Source organism: Hemiscyllium ocellatum, chromosome 16, assembly GCF_020745735.1.
Source record: "Hemiscyllium ocellatum isolate sHemOce1 chromosome 16, sHemOce1.pat.X.cur, whole genome shotgun sequence".
Taxonomy (NCBI): Eukaryota; Metazoa; Chordata; class Chondrichthyes; order Orectolobiformes; family Hemiscylliidae; genus Hemiscyllium; species Hemiscyllium ocellatum.
Window position 1 is genome coordinate 31,545,944 of NC_083416.1, and position 18,377 is coordinate 31,564,320.

The window sequence follows — 18,377 nt, forward strand, 5'->3', positions numbered from 1 at the left end:
CCATCAATATCTCTCTAAATTTTTTGTATCCTTCTTGCAACTTGCCTTTCCACCTAATTTTGTGTTATCTGCAAATTCAGCTCCAGCACACTGACTTCCTTCCTCAAAATTGCATTAATGTATCTTGCAAATGGTTGCAGTCCCAGCACCGATCCCTGTAGAACCCCACTAGTTAAAGATTGCCAACCTGAAAAAGAGCCCCTTATCCCCGTTCGCAGTTTCCTGCCTATTAGCCAGTTCTCTGTCCATGCCTATACTATCACTGTGAGCTCTTATGACTTAACCTTTTGAGAGGTACCTTGGTGAGTGTTTTCTCGAAGTTGAAATAAAATACATCTGATCCCCTCTGATGAATAAATGATTTCCAAATGTGATGCTGTTACTTTCTATGATTTTATTCCAATTTTTTTCTAACCATAGATAGGACTTTTTGGTCAGACTTCTCCTCCTCTTCCCTCCTCTCTGCTGCATGTGCTGCATTTCCCAGCCATGTAGCATTCTAAGAAGGGCTGCAGGTATAATCTCCACTTCTGAAAGTATATTTTTGCCCGACAGGTCTTCCAACTCATCCTAATTTTCTTGTCATATTCTACCACCACTTTGGATATTCAAATAGTTATCAAAACTTATGTTGTGAATATCTAGTTTGTTTTCATATATATGGACGAATGCTTTTTTTGTTGTCACATATTATCTTGAACATAGTGAAAAGTGTTTTGTTATCACAATCCAGCACCATTTTGAGCCACCATAGGAATAGAAAGAAATTACATAAGTGAGAATTCATCTTCTGTTCAAAATGGAGTCTCAATCATAGTTTCAAGGCTTCTGCAAGCTGTCGACCGCTGCCACCGGGAGTCCAGGCATTGGGCCCACCGCTGACGCCGGGGGTCCAGGCTCCAGGCCTACCACTGCTGTAAGGGGTCCAGTCTTTGGGCCTATGCTGCCGTCGGGAGTCCAGGCTCCAGGCCTACCACTACCACTGGGGTTCCGGTCTCCGGGCCTACCACTGCCACCAGGAGTCGAGGCTCCCAGCCTACCACTGCTGCTGGGGGTCCGATCTCCAGACCTACCGCTGCCACAGCTACCACCCTGCCGACAATGTTATGGTCTTGAAGAACTTAATTTCTAAGAATTAAAATTCACTAGTAGAAAATAGAAGGGATGAATACAATTGAAGCATCTTGGAATTTATTGCATTTAAAGCAGTATGGTGCCAACCTGTTAAGAATTAACTAGAAAAGTAAAGTGGGCCCTACTTAGCTGGAGAACTGGAAATGTGAGATCTATATTGCCCATTTAAAATAGGGTCCACAGCGGATGCTGTTTCCCTTGCCCTACACTCATCCCAGGAACATCTGGATAATAAGGTCACCTATGTCGTTGACTACAGCTCCACCTTCAACACCATAGTCTCTACTTGTCCCTACCATCAAAATGTCGACTCCCCTGTTCTTCTGATGGTGCCTGACTGGCTGTGCTTTTCCTGTACCACACTTTTTGACTCTGCTGTCTAACATCTGGAGTCCTCATTTTTTTCCTCAATCATTTAGATGGTATGCTACTGTCAGTTTCTTTGTGCTGCAAGACCCAGTGCCATTTTGTCTGGTCTGTCCTTAGTATAATCTTAAGAATCACACAACACCAGGTTGTAGTCCAACAGGTTATTTTGGAAGTACAAGCTTTCTGAATGCTGCTCCTTCATCAGGTAGCTATAACCTGGTGTTGTGTGATTTTTAACTTTGTCCATTCAAGTCCAACCCCAACATCTCCACATCTTAATTTAGTGGATAAGTTGTTGGGGGTGTCTGTGTAGACCAACTGTTGCCTTTTACATTATGCTATGTCATTAGCACCTGTCTGGTGTGTGAGTTTTTGTGATTTCAGAGCTTCATTTGGCCAATATATCCAGCATCCTTTGCTGTTTGGTCAAGTTAGCAATCTATCTGTGTTTTAGCAGGCAGGAGGCTGCTACAAACCTTTCCCTCAACGTCAACAAAGCAAAAGAACTGATCATTGACTTCAGGAAGAAATGAGGACATGCCCCACCTACATCAATGGAGCTGAGCTGGGGACGGTTGAGAGCATGTGGTTCCTAGCAATGACAATAACCAACAATCTGTCCTGGACCCCTCATATAGATGTGACAGTCAAGAATACACAACAATGCCTCTTCTTCCTCAGGCGGCTGAGGAAATTTGGCATGTCCTGATGTGGAGGTGTCATGTTGGACAGGCATGAGAGAGAGAGAGGGGCTTTCGCGCTCTCTTTCTCTTGTTTGCTCTTTTTTTCTCTCTCCACGCTCATACACCGTTTCTCCTCGCGCACATGTTCATTCTCTCTCCCTTCATGTGTGCACACACACTCCCTCTCTCCTGTCACATACGCACACTCTCATGCCTCATGCGTGTTTCCCCCCTCCCCCCCCCCCACACACACACACTCTCCCTCGCATGTGTGCGCACATTCTCTCCCCCTCTGTCTCTCACGCACATGCATGCACACACACTCTCTCCTCTCCCATCCCCCCCTGCACACTTTCTCTTCTCCCTCTCACATGCTTCCCCACCTCTCTCTCACACACACACTCTCTCTCTCTTTCGCACATACGCTGTCTCTCTTGCTCTCTGTCTCTTTCCACACACACACACACACACTTTCTCTCCCCCTCTTATGTACATACACAGTCTCTCTCCTCCCCTCCTCCCCAACACATACACTCTCTCTTCCCCCTTACACTCTCACTCTCACACTGACACTTACGTATGTAGGGTGAATTTGCATTTGCAGATACGTCCTATTTTGTTCAAAATGCACACAATTTGTAGGCAGTCAATGTGGCATTTTACAAACTCCTACTTTGGAAATAACCTGGAGTCAGATTGGTTTTAAGACAGACAGACTCCAAAAAAGACCTCAAGCCTAAACTACATTGTCTGACTGGAGGTATCACCTCCTTTATATTGATAACACCTTAAGTTATCTCGGGCCTGTGCCTTGAAAGAAATTCTGAGATTTGCATACTAACCAATCGAAACCTGCACCTCCATTCTAACTAAGTAAAGATTTAAGAGCCATCTTATGTGTGCTCAATTTGCTCACATGACTTGTATGACCCTTTGATCTTTACCTTATCAATTCTGTGTGTAAGGTCTTCCTCTCTCACTAGCACCTGATGAATGTGCAGTGCTCTGAAAGCTAGTGTTTTCAAATAAACCCAGTGGACTGTAACCCCCCCTATATTGTGTGGACCCTTATCAACTTTTACAAATGCACCACAGAAAGCATTCTGTCTCAGTGCATAACAAAATGTTATGACAACCGCTGTGCCCAGAACTCTGAGAACCTACAGAAATTTGTGTACGTAGCTCAGACCCTCATGGAAGTCAACCTCCCATCCACAGACTCTATTTACATTCCTTGTAGCCACAGAAATTCATTCGACATCATCAAAGACCCCTCGCATCCTGATAACACTCTCTTCCAACAGGTTCAAGAACAGCTTCTTCCCTGCTGCTCTTAGACCATGGAATGGACCCACCTAATTTCAATCTAATGTTGATCTTGCTTTGTGCTTTTCCTGTGCAGTCATTACCTTGTATGCCTTGCTCTGTCTAAGCATCTTATGATCTCTCTCTACTGCTCACAAAGCAAAATTTTTCATTGTACTTAGGTACATGGGGCAGCAACAATAAATCAAATCAAATCAAAAACATCTGCATTTGGTTTTAGGACTAAGCATCCAGCTTACCTTTGAAGAAGCAATTAATCAACAGTCAATGAATGGTACCATTACTCAAATCTGACCTGTCAGGACTAAAATTTGAATTGCTGTAGAAACTCAGCAAATCTGGCAGCATCTGTGAAGAGAAAGCAGAGTTAACAGTTTGAGTCCAGTGACTCTTCATCAGGTTTTTAACGTTGCAGTTTTAGAGTGCATTCCTTTGGACCGTGGACACTGAACTGACCTGGATGGCTACTTTGGAGCAGGCTGTTAGCATCTGGTGCTGTAGTCTCCACTGTTTGTCCTGGTGAAAGAGGATAACCACCAGGACCTGATTTTCCTTGTTGGCAAAATTTGGTAACAATTTCCCTGACTCAGCTACCTCCTTTGGAATTGTGCAGCACATGTTGTGAAGAGCTTGCAATGTTTTAGAGTGGTGTGCAGCTTGGGTTTAGATATGGCACCATATGCAGTGTGATTGACAGAAGGTCCCAGCATTTCTGCCACTGCTGACCTCAACATTGTACAAGAGCAGTGCTGTGAACACCACATACATGAATAATTGAACAGAGAAGAACTGTGTGAGAAAAGTTGTTAGGTTCTTAGAGAGAAACCCTTCTTGGCACTTTCTGAAATTGATACTGAGCCAAAATACAGGAATGTTTGGCCTATTGTTTGCCAGAAACTTGTGACTTCTGTTAATTACCTGGTCAGATACCTGTGTTAGTGGATGAAATGTTTGTGCTGCTGAGTTCATGATAGACAGAGAGAGCAGATCAGGGTCACTTGGTAAGTTTTGACTTCAGCACTTCAAATGTATTCATTTTTAAAGCAATCTTTACAGCCATTTGTATACATGTCCAGTGACTAACACTATTATATCCAACAGCAGGCCAGGTTTCATTCTAGGATCTGACTTGTGCAGTATTGCAATCAGCTAGGATCATAACAAAGGGTGTGCCAGAAGCATTTCAGCCAATATTTTAGAATTTCAGATCTTCAGTCCTTAGCATTAGTGAAATTCATGGCCTGGGTTCTTTAGACATACAGCATTCAAAAGTCCCATCTTTTAAATCAGTCAAATGAGAAACGCAATTATTAAATATGATTGAGAACAGTGATATCCAGATTATTTCACTTTATGTGGATCTTTTGAGGGCAAGAAAATCTCATTAGGCACAAATAACTTGATTGGCCAGACCAATTTGGCAGAGAATTATTGAAGAATTGTGAACAATCTATTTTCCATTAAATACTGCTGAATTCCAAAAGCAACACACCCATTCACCAGAAGGTTTAAGAGTTAAAGCTCACTCTGCTCCTGAAAACAGTGCAGTATGATAAAACTTGCATGTGGATCATATTAAAAACGGTTACTTTCTAATCTGGATATGATTAATGTGGCTCATCTGGAAAGATAGGATAGGAAAAAAATGCTGGCAATATGCTTCCAGCCCATCAGCATCTGGAAGTAACACAAGGCTGGGATTGTGACTGGAAAACAAGAAACTAAAAAGACTTTTCTGTTTTCTGGTATATTTACAGCATTTTCTGTTTCTAATTTATGGTTTCAGTGCCAACAGTTTTTTCCATTGTGCTTTTGAAAAATTCAGAATATATCCCATCAAATAGCTGATAATTCACATTGAATATCTGTTGTATTCATTATACATTTGTAAAATAATTAATACATTGTACTGTCATGTGAAAACAGCTTTATTCCATACTATTGACATATATTAGTTCCTCCAAGTCTTTAATAATACAGTTTCAGGATTAGTTGATTGAACTTTCAACTGAAGCTTTGACACTATTATAGTTTACATACTCATGCCAATACCTCCAAGCAGGGAATTGTGAAATATCAAAGGCAAAGAGGACTTGCAAAATTTAGAAGTAATACCTCATCAGAATGTTATCTTAGACCATACGATATAGGAGCAAAATAAGGCCACTCAGCCCATCAAGTCTACTTTGCCATTCAATCATGACTGATATGTTTCTCAACTCCATTCTCCTGCCTTCTCCCTGGAACACTGGCGGCATGGTGGCTCAGTGGTTAGTACTGCTGCCTCACAGCGCTAGGGTCCCAGGTTCGATTCCAGCCTCGGGCGACTGTCTTTATGGAGTTTGCATCTTCTCCCTGTGTCTGCGTGGGTTTCATCCGGGTGCTCCGGTTTCCTCCCACAGTCCAAAGATGTGTAGGTCAGGTTAATTGGCCATGCTAAATTGCTCATAGTGTTAGGTATATTAGTCAGAGGGAAATGGGTCTGGGTGTGTTACTCTTCGGAGGGTCGGTGTGGACTGGTTGGGCCAAAGGGCCTGTTTCCACACTGTCGGGAATCTAATCTAATCTTATCAAGAATCTTTCTCTTATTAAATGCACTTGATGAACTCGCCTCCATATTCTTCTGCAGCAATGAATTCCACAGATTAGCCACCTTCTGGCTGAAGAAATTCTTCCTCATCTCAGTTCTAAAGGGGTTTCACTTTGAAGCTGTGCCCTCGGTCCCAGTCTCTCCTACTAGTGGAAGTATCTTCTCAAGGTCCAATCTATCCAGGCCTCTCAGTATTCTGTAGGTTCTAATGAGATCCCCCCTCATCCTTCTCAACTCCATCAAATACAGACTAGAGTCCTCAAATAGAGTCATAGAGATGTACAGCATAGAAACGGACCCTTCGGACCAATCCACGCCGACCAGATGTTCCAACCCAATCTAGTCCAATACTCTTCATGTGACAAGCACTTTATGCCCAAGATCAGCCAGTGCATCCTCCCTTAGATATTGGGTCCAAATTCACTCAATATTCCAAATGCAATCTGACCAGAGCATTAGCAGTGCATTTCTGCTCTTGTATTCTAGCCTTCTTAAAATGAATGCAAACATTGCATTTGATTTCCTCATGGCCAACTGAGCCTATGTGTTAACTTTAAGAGAATCCTGAACTAGGACTCCCAAGTCCCTTTGGGCTTCAGTTTTCCAAAGCCTTTCACCATTTAGCGAATAATCTGAGCCTTTACTCTTCCTCCCAAAGTGCATAACTTCACTCTTTCCCACACTTTCTTTGTCCACTCTTCTGGCCTGTCCAAGTTCTTCTGCAACCTCCCCACTTCCTCAATACTACTTTCCCTGTCACCAAGTTTTGTGCCGTCTACAAACTCAGCAACAATGCCCTCAGGTCTGTTGTCCAAATCATTAACATATAAAGTGAACAATGTGATCCCAACGCAGATCCCTGCAGAACTCCACCAGTCACTATTTCTGAAATTCTGGAAAAGACCCCTTTATCCCTACCATCTATCTTCTGCCAGTTAGCCAATCCTCTATCCATGCCAGTACGTTTTCATGACACTATGGGCTCTTCTTTAGCAGCCTCCTGTGCAGTATCTTTCCAGAGGCCTTTTAGAAATCCAAATAGATCATGTCCTTTGGCTCTCCTTTGTCTAACTTGTTCATTATGTCCTCAAAGAATTCTTATAGGTTTGTCGATCATGACCTCTTCTCAAAGCTGTGCTGACTCCACCCTATTTTACCACACACTTCCAAGTATACTGCAATCTCAAATTTTAATAATGGACTCTAAAATCTTACCAATGACCAATGTCAAGCTAACCAAACTATCATTTCCTGTCTTCTGCCCCCTCCATTAAGCAGAGTTGTTACATTAGCCATTAAGTGGTCCTCTGGGATCCTCCCTGACTCCAGTGATTCCAAAGATCATCGATGCGTCATCAATCTCCTCAGCTATCTTCTTCTTAACTCTGGAGTGTAGTTCATCTTGTCTGGGTGATTTATCTACCCTCAGGTATTTCAGGATCCCCGCATCTTTTCCTTAATGATGGCCACTAAACTCACCCTTGCCCCATGTCTCTTGAGAATATAGCTGGTACCTTCCACATGGAAAACTGATGCAAAATTCCTATTCAGTTCCTCCACCATTTCTTTGGTTCTCCGTTACTGCTTGTCTACCCTCCTTTTCTCACAGTCCAATGAACAATCTTGCCTCTCCCTTACCTTTCAGATATCCTAAAAACAAAGACTTGCAATGTTCTTACTAATCTAGCTTACTTTCATATTTTATGTTCTCCCCCAACTTATTACTTATTCAGTTATTCGTTGCTGGTTTTTAAAAAAAACTTCCCAATCCTCTAGCTTCCCAATAATCTTCACCACTTTTTCTTTTGCTTTTATGCGGTCTCTGATTTCCCTTGTCAGCCACAGTTGTCTGACCCTCTCCTTAATATGTTTCTTATTCATTGAGTTAGATTTCTGCAGGGCCTCCTGAATTACCCCCAGAAACTCCTGCCATTGCTGCTCCAGTGTCTTCCTTGCTCGGCTTCCCTTCCAATCAACTCTGGCCAGCCCCTCCCTCATGTCTTTACAATTGAGTAAAGGTAATTATAATGTCATCAAATCTGATTCACACTTCTTCCTCTCAAACTATAGGATGAATTCTATCATATATTAGGTTTACACCTGACCCCCTAATCCCACCCCAGGGATTCCTTCATCCAAAAGAAATCTCATAGGTAATCCACAAATTCCTTTTCTTGGGATCCGCTACCAACCTGATTTTCCCAGTCTACCTGTATATTGATGTCACCCATGAATGTAGTGCCTCTCTTACATGCTTTTATAATCTCCTGACTTATTTTCTTCACCACAACCTGATTACAGCCAGGAGGCCTATACACAACTTCCATGAGGGTCCTTTTTGCTTTGTGGTTCCTCAATTCGACCCACATAGATTCCAAACCTTCCAACTCTGTCATTTCTTTGTGGATTTAGTTTAATTTCTTACTAACAAGGAAACCCTATGCCCATCTGAATTTTTGATAGGATATGTATCCTTGGATATTTCATTTCCAGCCATGATCCCCTTGAAGCCATGTCATTTTGATGCCCACAACACCTTACTGCTATGTTCAATCTGCACTGCAAGCTCAATTACCTTGTTTTGCATACTGTGTGCATTTAAATATAACATTCTCAGTTCTGTGTTTACTTCCATCATTCTTATTCTTGTCCCCTTATCTGCTGTGAGTTCTGAGTCTTTCCACACTCTCTTTTATTACTTGTTCTGGAAACTTTATTAACCTCTGCTAAGCCATACCGACTTCACTCTTTGCATAATTTTACATGTAACTGAACCAACACCACCCCCCCAACCCCATTGTACATATACCCTCTACCCCCGCAAAAACCTATCCCCAGCCCTAATTACATTATTTATGTTTCTGATCCAAGTACAATTCAGGTGGGGCCTGTCCTATCAGAACAGCTACCTCCTTCTCACGTATTAGTTCCAATCTCTCATGAATTCAAACCCATCTGAGCCATGCATTTCCTACTTCTAATTGTGCTGATCCTGTGCCAAATTGCTCATGGCCCAGGTAGTAGTCAAGAGATTCTTACTGTTTTGAATTTCTGCTTTTCAATTTAGCCCCTAGCTGCTCATATTCCCTCAGCAGAATCTCTTTCCCATTTTTACCTTTGTCGTCGTTACCAACGTGAACAATGACTCCTTTTCATAGCCAGATTTGGACAGATTGAAGTTTTATATTGCATTATATAGGATAAATGACCCAATCTGTCCATGTACGTTTGTGCTCCACTCAAAGAAACTCCACAAGTTCATAAGATATAGGGTCAGAATTAGGCCATTCGACCCATTGACTCTGCTTCCATTTGATCATGGCTGACATGCTCCTCACCCCCATTTTCCTGCCTTCTCTCCATATCCCTTCAACCTATTACCAATTAAAAATCTGTCTAAATGTCACTGTCCCAGCATCCACCACCCTTTGGGATAGCGTATTCCATAGATTCACAACCCTTTGGGAGAAGTAGTTTCTCCTCAACTCTCTTTTAAATTTGCTACCTCTTTTCCTAAGACTATGACCTCTTGACCTTTTATCATCTTGAATACCTCAATTTGATCTCCCCTCTTCTAATCTTTTCACCTTTCCTCATTTAATCGATTATCATGTGGGTTTCCTCCTGGTGCTCCAGTTTCCTGCCACAGTTCAAAGATGTTGGCAAATGGGACGAGATTACATTAGGATATCTGGTCAGCATGAATGAGTAGGACTGAAGGGTCTGTTCTTGTGCTGTAAATCTCTATGGCTCTATGTGCAGGTTAGACAGATTGGCAATGCTAAATTACCTATAGTGTCCAGGGATGTGTAGGTTAAGTGCATTAGCCATGGGATATGCAAGGTTACAGAGATAAGGTAGGGGGAGTTGGTCTGAAGAGTCTTTGGAGAGTTGGTGTGCACTCACTGGGCCAAATCACAGGATTCTATGATTCTCTATTCACATTTCCCTCTATATTTGTCTATCGCCCTCTTAAATGCATTAACACAATTCATTCCAACCACTCACATTGGTTTTGAATTCCACATTCTCACCATCCTCTTGGTAAAGAAATTTCTTCTAAAATCACCATTTGATTGTGTGGTGGCTAACTTCAGTTGATAGCCTCTCATCATGTTCCTCCTCATGGAAGAAAATTCTCTCTGTATCCACTATGTCAAAAGATTCATAACTTTTTAAGACTTCCATTCAGTGTACTTGGTGGCATTTTCCATGAGAAACATAGATGTAGTGTGTTCATCAGTTTCTGATCTGTGTATTCGTGCATTTATGGCTAATGTGCTGCTAGAGACCATTAGCGACAGATGCCAGAAAATAAAAAAAAATCTGATGAGGCATCTCTGAGCACAGCAAAAAGGAGAAAGAGATTGTATGGAGGTTGGACTTGTGGGGAGGGAGAGATTTTGTCAGAAGCATTACCTAAGAGATAAATTAGAAGCATCCTGTTTTTGCTGGTCCAACATGCAGATCTGGGAACACTCACAGCTGCTGGATCTCTTCCTCCAGATCCCACTTCTGGTTTCTCCGTACTTGGTGTACATTATTCCAGTAGTTTACTTTTACTTAATTCCACAGTCTTTGTAATTATCACTATCAGTATTAAGATGAATTATTAATATGATCACTAAGTATGATGCCAAGGTGTACAAGACTAATGGTCCAAATGTTGAAAATTTGGATTAGAACAGAATGACTGACATGGCTGCGATGGGCCAAAGGGCCTTTTAATGTGCTGCAGGTCTCTACGACTCTATATTTCAGATTTGTGGCATTTACAGTTTCTTTTTGCTTTATTTTGATTTTATTGCTGCTATTATTGCTTCTTTTGACTCTGCTCAAGTCCAAATCTCTCAGGTCGAGACAAACCTGAGATGCTGACTGGGCATCCAAATTTGGTTCATTTAATTAAAGACACAGTGGTAATGGTGTTATACCATATCTGAGACTCTGAACATTATTTGACGTAATGAAAGTATGAATGTCCCTTTCATGTGATAATCATACTTAGTCTCATTCCTTGCTATGAGGAATATCAATGTCTTCATATTCTCTTTGAATGTAACTTCAGGTGTTCTGAACTTACTACATCTCAGTTATCTGTTTCCCTGCTGACCATGGCTTTTAACCTTCTTTCCCATGATGAAACTTTCTGCCTTGGCTTTAAAGTTGATTAATGTTTTCACCCTGTGCCTACAATGGTATGACAACCGTTATTCTGTCTGTGAATTTTATTTAGTTATTCAACCTTCTCATAGTCTTATGTGGTTATGGATGGTTTACAAACAACAAAGAAAATTTACAGCCAAGGAACAGATCCTACGGCCCCCCAAGCCTGAGCCGATCCTAACGTACTGCTTAAACCTGTCGGACAATTCCTAAGCATTTGTATCCCTCTGCTCCCCACCTACTCATGCATCTGTCCAGATGCATCTTTAATGAATCTACTGTGCCTGCCTCTACCACCTCTGCTGGCAACACGTTCCAAGCACCTACCACCCTCTGTGTGAAGTACTTGCCGCGTGTAACCCCCTTAAACTTTCCACCTCTCCCCTTGAAAGCATGTGGCTCTGTTCTAAAACTGGTATATTTAACCTCCTTCCCATTAGCAATTCCACTGAATAAATATGTACTCGACAATGGTGCTGCTCCATAACAAAGTTCACCTCTGATTCTCATGTATTAGCGACTTCACAATCCTGACTGCTGTTTCAGCTTCTGTTTTTGACTGAGGATGGAGTGGAGAGCTTGTCACCTAGTGATGCTGTGTCCAAAGTGAACTTCATGAAATCCTTCTTCACAAATTGAGGTCCATTGTCTGGGACTAACCCTTCAGGGAAACTATATGGCAGAGATTTTCTCAGTGCTCACTGAGTCTGCTGTAATTGAATTGATCCATCTTGAAAAATGGTTAACTCGAAATTAATATATCTTTCTTCTAAAACTGAACAGATCTGTTGTTAGTATTTTTCCATAGCCTTTATAGAATCCTCAGTGAAATTATTGGCTCTGTAGGCACTTAGTATCATGCCATGAGCTATATACACCTATGTAATCCTACATTTCTTTTCAAATCTTGGCCACCACACTAATACGCTCTTGCTCTGCACTTTGTGATACCTGAATGACCACTTGAGTTTTTGTAGGATTTCACATCACTTCACCTTTGTATTTATTCTCTGATCATGCATCAATAAATATTTCATTATCATCAAGTGTCTTTGCTGTATTGAGTAACTCTTCAGTACTTTGGCTGCTGGACTATATTTCTACCACATGTGCACTCCTTGTCAGATTCTTGAGCTGCATAAATTTGTCTGAGTTTTCCCTCCATTGCCAATAATATGTTGATCGCTGACATAAATTAGGATTCCACTTCTAGAAGAATACAATCTTTGCTCAATTCCCTGCTGCCTTCAAGAGTCCATCTTTACTTACTTGCAATCATGCCTGGAACATAGACTGTTCCGCAGTCATACCACATCAGCCTAAACCTGAAACCAAGCACCTGTTGAGGTATTTTTGTGATAGCTTTTGATCCCAATAATGTTTCTGAAGGTTTGTTGTGGTCCATCTCAACTTGGAATTCCAGAGCCATGAAGTGGCTATGAGCACTATTCTGTTGGTCCTGTCAAAGGTAATTTGATCCTGCTTTCTGTAAAGCTATTAACCGAGTTCTCACCAACATTCTCTTCCATCTTCATTCCAGAGTGTATTTGAACATTGTGTGCAAGCTAAGTGTGAGAAATAAATACACGGTATCCAAAGCTGGAGTACATTCAATAAAGAAGGATATTGATTTGAAAATAAGGAAGAGAAAGAAGGCATATGATGCATACCAGAATAACAATAGCAATAGAAATCAGGAGTGTATTGTATCCACTCTCTCTGAAAAACCTAGACAAAGACATACATTTCTGATCAAAACTAAGGTATTCTGATTCCTCAGTTTACATAGGTTTCACTTACTTTTAATCCTCTGTGACTGAGCTTTGTGGTGATTTGCTCATAACCTGTCAATCTATGCCTCCCAGGCTTGAGTTTTATTCAGTTGTTTGATTCTCACAGGTTTCCACTGTGGCAAGCTGACTGTTGCTATCCAAGCAAGCAGTTATGTCAAGTTATAATTCTGTTTAAAAACCTTGTACTTTCAGCCATCTAGAATATGTTTTCACTTTCTTTGACCTAGGAATGTTGTATTCATCTTTTCTTCCGTATCTTTAGCTTGTTAAACTTTTTACTTGTTACACGATTTCTCTGGAAATTTTATTTTAAAGGACATTCTCTTCATTTGTGAAAAAAAAGTTCTGAAGTCTCTCAACTAACCATACTTAAGAGCATTCAGCTCCCTCTGCTGGATATTTGTTGCACTTGCAAATCTGTTTGGTACCACTTCTTATATAAACTAAGATAGCTCATGACCTTTAATTCCTGTCTTTTTGGTATTTTGGCAGGCTTTCCAGAGGATGATAATACATTGGGGTCAGCCCTTCTAACCATGTCAGAATAAACCACAATATGTTGTTGCAGTGCTGACTGATTTTGGATCTGATTCCTGCCTAGATTGGAATGGTGCTGGAAAAGCACAGCAGTTCAGGCAGCATCCAAGGAGCAGTAAAATCAACGTTTCGGGCAAAAGCCCTAATTCCTGCCTGTATAGTAAGCTGGTGGAACCACGTTAAAACTTGCCTATTCTGTCACTGCACTTCATTTGGGGTTTAAGTATGTTATTGAAGGTTTCAATTGATAATCCCTATTACTTTGTTCTATATTTTCTCTTATTCAACTATCATCAGCTATTGAAGGCTTGAGTATTGACAATGAACAAAGGAATTTTAGCTTCCAGTGGGCAAGAAAGAGATAAGGGCAGGGTTACATTTTACAACATTAATGCACAGAGCATAGTGAACAAGTTTGGGAGACTGGAAGCAGAAATTGCTCTAGGGGAGAAAGACAGAGGAACATTGACAGAGATAGCTCAAGTCAAAACAAGATTGGAAACTTGGCATCCCGAGTGACAAGGTTTTTAGTAGAATCAGGGTACATAAAAAGGGAGGAGATGTAGCAGTCTTGGTCAAAGATGATTTTATAGCCCCTGAACGAGATGCACTTTCTGAATTAGAATCTATATGACTGGAAGTGAGAAACAGGAAGGGAGCTGTGACTTTAATGGGTTATTGTAATAGGACCTCTAAATAGTGAGAAGGAAGTTGAAGAGAGTACTTGTAAGTAGGTTTTGGAAATTTGCAGGACAATTAGACTTGTGATAGTTAGTGATTTCAGTTCCCTAGGGTAAAGTGTGGGGCACAGAAAAGGAGAAAGTCCTATAATGTGTACAGGAGAACTTTCTGGAATGGTACGTTTCCTGTCCTACCAGGGAGGGAGCTGTGCTGGATTTTGTCCCAGGAACTGAGGTAGACCAAGTGAAGGAACATTTGGGAAAGAGCGAACATAATGTAATAAGATTCAATATTAATTTGGAAAAAGATAGAAGTCAGTCAATGATTAAGATCCCAGAGCGGAGAAGGGTAGATTTTAGGGTCTAATAGTTGAACTGGAGGACGTTGATTGGAAATGCATTTTGGTGGATAGAACATCGAATGAAACTTGTGTGTAAGCTAAGTGTTGAAAATGTGTTGCTGGAAAAGCACAGCAGGTCAGGCAGCATCCAAGGAGCAGGAGAATCGACGTTTCGGGCATGAGCTCTTCTTCAGGAAGCTAAGTGTGTATGTATGAGAAATAAATACACGGTATCCAAAGCTGGAGTACACTGAATAAATAAGAATATTGATATGAAAATAAGGAAGAGGAGGCATATGATGCATTCCAGAATAACAATAGCAATAGAAATCAGGAAGAGTATCTCAAATGCAGGAGAGAGGCTAAGGCTGAAACAAGGAAGGCGAAGAGCAAGTATGTGAAAGGATGGTCGACTGTGCAAAAACAAGTAGCAAAATGTTTTTCAAACATATTAATCATAAAAGATTAACTAAGCATAGATTGAGGTCATAAAGAACAAGCAGAGTAAGCTGTTCATTGAAGTAAAGGGTATGACAGAGGTACAAAATGCCTCTGTCTTTATCAAGTTGGAAAATTGTAACAATGGCCCACTGAAAAATGTGGGTCTTGAGCAAATGAGCAGTTTAGTGATAGATAAAGAAGATGGGTCAAAAAGGCTGGCAGTATTCCTGGTAGAGAAGTCGCCAGGCTCAGATGGTATACATCCTGACGTCAGTGGTAGGGAAGTCACTGGAAAAGATACTGCGGGATAGGGTTTATTTACATTTGTAAGAAAATGGGCTTATCAGTGATAAGCAGCATAGTTCTGTACAGGGAAGATCATGTCTTACAAACCTAATAGAATTCTTTGAGAAAGTGACAAAGTTGATTGAGGAAAGGGAGCAAATTGTGAAACCAATTATATAAATTTTCCAGGTCTCTGTGAAAACAGGATTAGTACCAGAGGACTGGAGGATTGTAAATAGGATTCTGTTTAAGAAAGAGGCAAACGATAACCCAAGGAACTACAGAAACTTTGAGCTTGACATCAACAGTGGGAAAATGGATAGAAGCCATAACACTGGTTGAGAAATATACATTTAGGGAAAACTAAAGTTAGTAGTACACAGTCAACATGGCTTTGTCAAGGGTATGGCAGATATGTTTGCAGCATCCTTGAGCACCTGAACCATCCAGGTGAGGTCCTGGAGGACTGGAGAATTGCTAATGTCCATTTGTTTAAGAAAGGTAGCAAGGATAATTCAGGCAATTATAGACCAGTGAACCTGACATCAGTGGTAGGGAAGCTGCTGGAGAAGATACTAAAGGATAGCATTTATTTACATTTGGAAGAAAATGGGCTTATCAGTAATAGGCAACATGGTTCTGTGCAGGGAAGGTCATGTCCTACCAACTTAATAGAATTCTTTGAGGAAGTGACAAAGTTGATTGATGAGGGAAGGGCTGTAGATGTCATATACATGAACTTCATTAAGGCATTTGATAACGGTCCCCATGGTAGGCTAATGGTGAAAGTGAAGTCACGTGGTGTACAGGGTGTATGAGCTAGTTGGTTAGAGAACTGGCTGGGTAACAGGAGAAGGAGAATTGCTCAAAATGGAGAACTGTGACCAGTGGTGTTCCACAGGAATCCGTGCCGAGTCCATTGTTGTTTGCGATATACATAAATGCTCTGGAGGAAGGCATATGTGGTTTGATTAGAAAGTTTGCAGATGACTAAGATTGGTGAAGTAGCAGATAATGAAGGAGAGTATCAGAGAATGCAGTAGAATCTAGATAGATTGGAGAGTTGGGCAGACAAATGGCAGATAAAGTTCAATCTGAGCAAATGCAGGGTAATACATTTTGGAAGATCCAATTCTAGAGTGAACTATACAGTAAATGGAAAAACCCTGAGGAAAATTGATGTACAGGGTGATCTGGATGTTCAGGTCCATTGTACCCTGAAGGTGGCAACACATGTCAATAGAGTGGTCAAAAAAGCATATGGCATGCTTTTCTTCATCAAATGGGGTATTAGGTACAAGAGTTAGCAGGGTTTACTACAGTTGTATTGGACTTTGGTTCAGCCACATTTGGAATTCTGGTCTCCACATTACCAAAAGGATGTGGATGCTTTGGAGAGGGTACAGAGGGGGTTCACCAGGATGTTGCCTGGTCGGGAGGGTGCTAGCTATGAAGAGACACTGAGTAGCTTAGGATTATTTTCATTAGAAAAACAAAAGTCGAAGGGGGACCTAATTGAGATCTACTAAATCACGAGAGGTATAGATGGTGGATAGCAAGAAGCTTTTTCCCAGAGTTGGGGATTCAATTACCAGGGGTCACGAATTCAAGGTGGGAGGGGAAAAGTTTAAGGGAAGTATGTGTGGAACATTCTTTATCAGAGAATGGTGGGTGCCTAGAACAAGCGTCCAGTGGAGAGGTAGAGGCAGTCTCAACAGCATCATTTCAGATGTATCTAGATGGATACATGAATAGGCAGGGAGCAGAAGGACACAGATCCTTGGAAAATAGTGACAGGTTTAGATAGAGGGTCTGGATCAGTGCAGTCTTGGAGGGCTAAAGGGCCTGTTCCTGTGCTGTAATTTTCTTTGTTCTATGTCATCTCTGATAAATTTAATTGAGTTCTTTGATTAGATTCACAGTCAGTGGACGAGGGTAATTCTTTGGATATTATATATTTGGGCTTTCAAAAAACATTTGGTACAGTGCTACATGACAGGTTGTTTAATAAATTACAAACGTTTGGGATCGATGGGTCCTTGGCAACATGGGATTAGAAGTTGGCTAAAAGATAGGAACCAGAGGGTCGGTATGGATGGACATTTCTCAGATTGGAGACAAGTTGAAATTGGTGTTTGGCGGCGATTAGTGTTGGGACCCTTGCTTTTATTGATTTATATAAATGATTTGGTTCAAGGACAAAATCTCTAAATTTGTAGATCACTATTCTCCCAAGCTTAGAGTCAAGTGTGAGGATAACATTGAGTGACTTCAGAGGGACATTAACAAGTTGGCCAAATGGCAGACAAATCTCAATGCAGAGAAATGTGAGGTAATGCACTTCAGTAGAAGAAATGTGAAGAGAGAATCTAGGCTCAATGGTACAATTTTGAAAGGATAGAGGGACCTCAGTATTCAAGTGCATAATTCTCTGAAGGTAGCCAGGCATGCTGCATCAGTTATTAAGAAGGCTTATAGGATCCTTCAGTTTATAAATTGAAATCTAGAATATAAAAGCAAGGAAGTGATGCCACACCTCTATAAGTTATTGGTCAGACCAAATTTGGAATGCTGTGTTCAATCTGGATACCTTTATGAAGGTGTTAAAGTCCTGGAGACAGTGTGAAAGATATTTACCAGAATGATGCCAGGAATGAATGATTTTAGATACAATGAAAAATTAGAGAAATTGGGCTTGTTCACCTTGGAGCAAAGAGGTGTTCAATATTATGAACAACTTAACAGGGTAAAGAATGATATTCTGTTTTCACTTGGACATGTCAGTAAATAGGGGGTCAGAACTTCAAGATTGTCAGTGAGAGAACTAGAAGTGAGATGAGGAGAAGCTTCTTTACTCGGAGAGTTGTTAGAGTTTGGAATACACTGCCTGGGAGTGGCGGAGGCAGATTCCATTGGGAGTTTCAAAAGAGAGTTGGATATATAATTGAAAGTGATGAATTTTTTGAAGACCATGAAAATAGGGCTGGAGAATGGAGCTACCTGGGTAGTTATTTCAGGAGCCAATACAGACA

General features: G+C 41.1%; 1 protein-coding gene across 1 annotated transcript in view; it reads right to left on the reverse strand.

Annotated features, from left to right (window-relative positions):
* Positions 1–819: 819 nt before the first annotated feature.
* LOC132823551 (EF-hand calcium-binding domain-containing protein 9-like) overlaps positions 820–18,377 on the reverse strand; it is a 35,437-nt gene continuing 17,879 nt past the window's right edge. Inside the window, exon 6 of the mRNA XM_060837495.1 lies at positions 820–1,092. Coding sequence (XP_060693478.1) covers positions 820–1,092 — 273 coding nt within the window. The remainder of the gene's footprint in view (positions 1,093–18,377) is intronic.